At 43.0% G+C, this 6,568-nt stretch overlaps 1 protein-coding gene across 1 annotated transcript; it reads left to right on the top strand.

Moving 5' to 3' along the window:
• Nucleotides 1–292: 292 nt before the first annotated feature.
• Nucleotides 293–5,471, top strand: LOC120654144 (wall-associated receptor kinase-like 1). Its single transcript, XM_039931701.1, has 4 exons — nucleotides 293–1,510; nucleotides 3,046–3,543; nucleotides 3,808–3,963; nucleotides 4,076–5,471. Exons 1-4 carry the CDS (start codon nucleotides 556–558, stop codon nucleotides 5,317–5,319), a joined length of 2,853 nt encoding a protein of 950 aa, XP_039787635.1. The 5' UTR covers nucleotides 293–555; the 3' UTR covers nucleotides 5,320–5,471.
• The last annotated feature ends 1,097 nt before the right edge of the window (nucleotides 5,472–6,568 follow it).

Genomic DNA, 6,568 nt, shown 5'->3' with positions numbered 1-6,568 from the left:
ACATGGACCTTTGGAAGGACTGGATCCGCACAAAATTATAATGTAACACTCCTTTCGATAGCTCCTCCCCTGCTCCTCTCAGCGCCCCTGTAATTCTCGACCTGGGATGCCAGGTTTTATTTTGTACTGGACCTTTGTTTCTTCGATCAATACAAATCAGTAGGTGCGGCGACCCCCCCCCCCCCCCCCCCCCCCGATATTGCTCGAAAAAAATTGGCTACCAGAATCTGGCAGTTCGATCAGAACCGAGCGCGTATTATTGTCAAGGAACACAGATGATCTGCTAGCTGGTTCTTCCAGTCATGGTCAGGATCACTAGTTTATTTATTTAAATAATCAACGCGGCAAGAAGAGACCCGGGCAACGACCGCGTAGGTCCGTAGCGCGTGATGATCATGACCTTAATTATTACCAAACTCTGCTTAATGGTGGGGCGCGCGCGCGTTCTGCTGTATATATGCATATGCATCCAGTAGCGGCAATGCAACAAGGAATGTACCGTGCTAGCGCATTGCTCCAAGCACCACGAACACCCACAGACACAGCCTAGCTAGGATGAGTTCTGTGGCGGCAATACTCACTGGCATGCAGCTCTTGCTGATGTGCTTCATGGGTGCTGCGCCGCGAGTGCCCTGGCTGGTTTCTGGAGTCGCCCACGCTGGCGGCCCAGAAGGGATCTTGTCTATCCCTTCCGCGGCCTCCCTGGCTCGCTGCCCCACTAGGTGCGGAGGAGCCGGCATCTCCTACCCGTTCGGGACCGCGCCCGGCTGCTTCCGGCAAGGCTTCGAGCTCACCTGCGACCACAACAGCACCAGGCTCTTGTTGACCAACAGCACCACCGAGATCCTCGGCACGGACGTCAACTCGGCCTATGCTTCGATCGCCTTCAAAATCACCTTGACGCCAGGCAAGACCACCTACACCGGGTCATGGGAGTCGCCTGCCGAGGGCTTGAACATCGATTTTGGCAGCCACATGTATGTTGTTGGCTGCGACATCGAGGTCGTCCTGTTCGATTCTGGGACGAACCTTACCATTGGTTCTTGCATAAGTATGTGCTTAGGCAACAAGACCCTCATGGGTGAAATGGACGCCGCCGTGCATGGGCAGTGCAATGGCTTGGGCTGCTGCAGCATCGCTTTGTCGGCATATATGAGAGGCTTCCGCTTCACGCTGTCCCGCAGGGACGGCGTCGCCAGAACACCATCATCATCAGATGCAGAGCCCTCCATCGTCAAGGTTTTCTTAACGGAACAAGATTATTACTTTGACACCAGCACAGACCTGTACTCGAGCAGGATAGGCGGGATTTTTCCGGCAAAGCTGGTAGTTCTCATCAGGGACCAGCCAAGTTGTGAAATGGCATCTGCAAATAAAGGAACATATGCATGCAGCCCTGGTAGCTCATGCGGGATGCTAAAGTCGGGGGCAGGTTACTTCTGCTACTGCAATAATAATCCTACTAGCGTAGGGGGCAATAATCCCTATATTTTGGATGGCTGCATCGAAGGTTCGTGACACTACCCCAAAACCCTCTGTTAGTTCTAAAATCCTACTATGAGTTTATGTTATCAGCAGGGCTACGTTTGTGCATAAATTTAGGATGACTGCAAAACTTTGAGAGGTTGTTCGTCTTCGTATGTGTATGACCTTGTTGATCTTTAACTATCACAGCTAGCATCTAGCTACAAGGAACAAAATAATAATTAGTTCATAACTAGCCCATCATGCATCGTACGTGCTCCTGCACTAACTAGTATTTTAAGAGTTATAAGTGTTACAAATTTATGTTTTTGAGCCCCCTCAAATGCTTATCTTTGCCACCTCTCACTTTCTAATATTCTAACATAATAGTCATGTACATGATCTCTTACATATTTATCCGGTGGGGGATAGACATTAGTTACCAATCACACTGTATATTTTTCTTCATTCCAAATTCATGGTTTCGCCCTTTGCATTGCACTTGCACACCATGTGTGTTTACTTGAAACTTTCTCTCATTTATTCGTATTCTAACACAATACTAATATACATACTTTCTTGACTTTATCTGGTTGTGATAGACTTTACTTACCAGTTACTTTATGTTCTTTTTCATCCCCATGTGTATAATTTGTTCCTACTTCGCATCATGCCCAATATATATTTGTTTATTTGACATGTGTTTAGTTGAAACCTTAGCTTAAACAATGTGTTTCACACAAATATTGATATGTTCATTGCATTATTCTATATAATATATATGATCTGCATAGTGATGCACATCATGTGTATATACCTTGAGGTAGTTTTCTTTTTCTATGTAAACATTGATTGTACTTTGATATTTTTTTTAAAAATGTGACATAAGAGTTGTAGATTTAGGGGCTACTTTCTATTATTTTTAATAATACTAGTGAGATTAATTTAGATAAAATTTCAGCAATTACTTTAGATTATTTTGTGTAACATCATATTTAGATGAAGATTACATGGTTAATTTAGCTTTTTTATAATGGCATCAGTCGACAATTTATGTATAACTTTAGTGGATTATTGGAGACTACTTTTCATAATTGTGAAGTGGGTAACTTTTAGAAAAACAAATATATTGAATGGTTATTGTTGCCAATGATGATTAGAGTCTATCAAATCGCCAGATCTATTAGGATTTTGTGATTTTCGTGAAAAAAATTTGGATGCATCATTTCTTGCATCTATGAGGATGGATGTTAAGCCTCCAAAAGAAGTATCTAATTAATAATAATAATTAAGATTGATGACTAGATATTTACGATTTTATGAGAATTTATATGATCTTTTTTCTAACACATGTCTTGATCTACTAGTAATCTATTTGGATTGTAGCTATGCTTAATCAATATTATACCTAGATTTTATGCGGCCTCGTGCCATTCCAATAGTACCTATGACTATATGATAGATGTATATGTAGTACTTTTGCATTTTTCCTTAGCTTATTCGCAAAGAAAAGTTTTCCATATCTTCTCTGGCCCTCATAAATTTCATGTGTTACACATCTTTTATTCTTGGAGCGTGCAGGTTACAATCCCAATCCTAGGGGAAATTGTACGAGGTCGTGTGGAAACATGTCCATCCCTTTCCCTTTTGGGTTGGAAGAAGGTTGCTTTGCACACGAGAAATTCCGGCTTGCTTGTGTGGATAATAAGTTCACAGTTCTTGACCGTGTTCTTGACCGAGGAGGCAGCGCAAAATATCATGTCACCAATTTGTCAGTAGAAGGTGGATACTTGGATATAGCCGGCATGCTGAACGATTCGAGCAACAGTGATGACGGGTTAGTAATAGCGCATGCCATCAATAGTTTCAGTGAGTTCTCTCAAGAATTCGACATCCGAATGAGGTGGGCTGTCACCAACTTAACCTGTGGATCAGCCTCGCAAAGGCCCCGAACTTATGCATGTATCAGCACCTACAGCAAATGTATTAATGTCACCCACGGGATGCTATTCCTAGGATATCGCTGTAAGTGCTTGAATGGCTATTATGGGAATCCATACATCCTAGATGGTTGTAAAGGTCTCTTTCTCTCTCGCCCCCCCCCCCCCCCCCCCCCCCCCAAAGTTTTTGAGTTAGAATCCAGAAACCTTCACTGCCACATTGCATTTCTTGTACTGCCTAATTGAATCCCTACCTCTCTAAGCAAATGCTAGGGGAACCTGAAAAATCCAGATATTGAACAATTTACATACACATGTATATCTAACCAACTATTTGCAAAGACCCATTATAATGATATCAAAAAATTAAACCTGATCATGGCTGACATCATTTTATTTGCAGATATTGATGAGTGCATTGAGCACCCAAATGATTGCAATGGAGTATGCCATAATACTCCAGGAGGATACTATTGTACAAATTGTACCCATGGTAAAGTATATGAGCCAACAAAGGGGAAATGTGTCACATCAGCTAAGCAACACAATCTTCTGTTAGGTGAGTTATACCCACGTATCTACATTTTTTGTTATCAAAACAAACAATGATTTGGCTGCGGAAAGTTAATGACATTGGATATGCAAAATGGAATTAATCTTGTGAGTTGAAGGTATTACAATTGGAATTGGTTGTGGCCTCGGCTCCATAATTATTGCACTCTATGCAATTATACTTGTCAATAAGTGGAAGCAAGGCATACGGAAGAAGATTCGAAGAGCATACTTCAAGAAAAATCAAGGCCTACTATTACAGCAGCTAATCTCAGATGGAAACACCACAAACAAAACAAAGATATTCTCCTTAGAGGAACTAGAGAAAGCGACCAACAACTTCGATACTACTCGTGTTCTTGGTTGTGGAGGACATGGCACTGTTTATAAAGGAATTCTATCTGATCAAAATGTGGTGGCAATCAAAATATCCAAAATTGTGGAGCAAAATGAGATAAACCAGTTTATCAATGAGGTTGCTATCCTATCTCAAATCATCCACCGCAATGTGGTGAAGCTTTTTGGCTGCTGCTTGGAAACTGAGGTGCCCTTGCTTGTATACGAGTTCATATCCAATGGCACACTATATGGACTTCTTCATGATGATATTAATGCTAAATGCTTGCTGTCATGGGATGATCGCATTAGGATAGCGGTAGAAGCAGCAGGGGCACTTGCTTATTTGCATTCAGCTGCCACAATACCTATTTATCATAGAGATGTGAAATCTTCCAACATACTCTTAGATGCCACCTTCACCACAAAGGTTTCCGACTTTGGTGCTTCAAGATCTGTTTCACTTGATGAGACTCATGTGGTGACCAACGTACAAGGAACATTCGGGTACTTAGATCCAGAGTATTACCATACTGGCCAGCTTACCGAGAAGAGTGATGTGTATAGTTTTGGTGTTATACTCTTGGAGCTTGTGACTAGAAAGAAACCAATTTTCATCAACGATTCTGATATGAAACAAAACTTGTCCCATTACTTTGTTGAAGGACTTCAAGAAGGAGCTCTTATGCAAATAATAGATCCACAGGTCGTGGAAGAGGCTGACCAAGAAGAAATCGATGATATTGCTTCACTCGCTCAAGCATGCTTGAAGACCAGAGGATCAGAGAGACCATCCATGAAAGAGGTAGAGATGAGGTTGCAGTTCCTAAGAACTAAGAGGCTAAGGAAAACACACCATTTACCAGAAATTAATGATGAGATTGAGCTTCTGTTTTGCCCACAAGCTAGTAACTCTGACGTACAACTTCATCTTGTAAATGGTATTACCCGTTTGCCTTCTGAAGAAACCTCTCGGGGATACAGTCTAGAGAAAGAACTTGCATCCTCAATCAGTTGGCCACGCTAACTATAGCATACACATGGTCAATAACAGAGACAAGTGCTGTCTTGGAAACACCTGAGTTGCTATATATTTTTCCACAGATAAATATGTATCATTATTGTTCCCTTTAGATTGGAGTATGCTATTTGGTTGCAATAATATACAGTTGGTCTACTTTTGTTCACGTTTTAAATTTGTGATGAATATGTTTGCTAGGTGTACGTGATACCTCGCTGTGTTTGGGCTTGGGGATTTGCATGGCAGATCATCTCACATTTGCTATGCTTGTGTTATCTGTGATGGATATATGCTTGAGAGTTGTTCAGAATATCTTTTTAGAACACATTCAGCCACAAGTCTGGTTGCATGATGACTGGCGAGACCATTCGAGACCTAGAAACTATACACGGGCCGTCAGAACGCTGATCAGACTAGGGCCCAGGGTCATGGGCCTTTTTGTTAGGAGCAGATGTTTTCTGCGCAGCGTGTAGAGCCCACCCGTACGCTCTGACCCGGCCCGTGGTGATGCTTGCTCACACCCGGTCTGGCCGTGGCTGGTTGCCTGCTTCGTCCGACCGATCCTTTCCCCCCCACCACCCCCCCTCGCCTGCGCGCCGTCGCTCTCATGCAGTAACGCTGCCGCTCGCGACACGGTGGCGGTCTCAAGCACCACTAGACACCAGCCAATCAGCTCTTGCTCGCGCAAAGCGACAGGCCGATGGCCGCCACCTCTCCCTCCGGCCTCCGGCCGGGTACCATCATCTCGTCCCCTGACCGACCAACCGTAGCCACGCCTCTCATCATGGTGCGATCACTAGCAGAACAGGTCCGAAACAGACATGCTTGACAAATCAAAAATTAGATTTGTACCATTAAAAGATCCCAAAGTTAGATATATACCATCAGACCCATATGTAATTGACTTATGTGAACCCCACATGTCAATGAGATAACGATGGTATATATCTAACTTTAGAATCTTTTAATGATACAGATCTAAATTTCTCGACAAAGGACAAGGAGCGAGGCCAGCCAAGCCCAAGGAGACCAAAGTGCCTACGAAGCACCTGTGACTGACATGCGATAGCCTCTGAGATTAAACTTGACGCAAAAAAAGGATAAAAATCAATCCGTGATACCATACTTATATCCAGTTGGTACTTTTTCCCAAACTTGTGATAGCAGCACACATATATCATGCACGGGAGCTACTCTAAGTTATCACACAGAGAAAATCACAAAAAAAGTGTTTAAAAACTCGTGCCTATATGAA

The sequence above is a fragment of the Panicum virgatum genome, chromosome 1N (assembly GCF_016808335.1).
Source record: "Panicum virgatum strain AP13 chromosome 1N, P.virgatum_v5, whole genome shotgun sequence".
In the NCBI taxonomy this organism is placed as follows: domain Eukaryota; kingdom Viridiplantae; phylum Streptophyta; class Magnoliopsida; order Poales; family Poaceae; genus Panicum; species Panicum virgatum.
The sequence above is the reverse complement of the archived record's forward strand: the minus strand, read 5'-3'. Positions and strand labels throughout refer to the sequence as shown.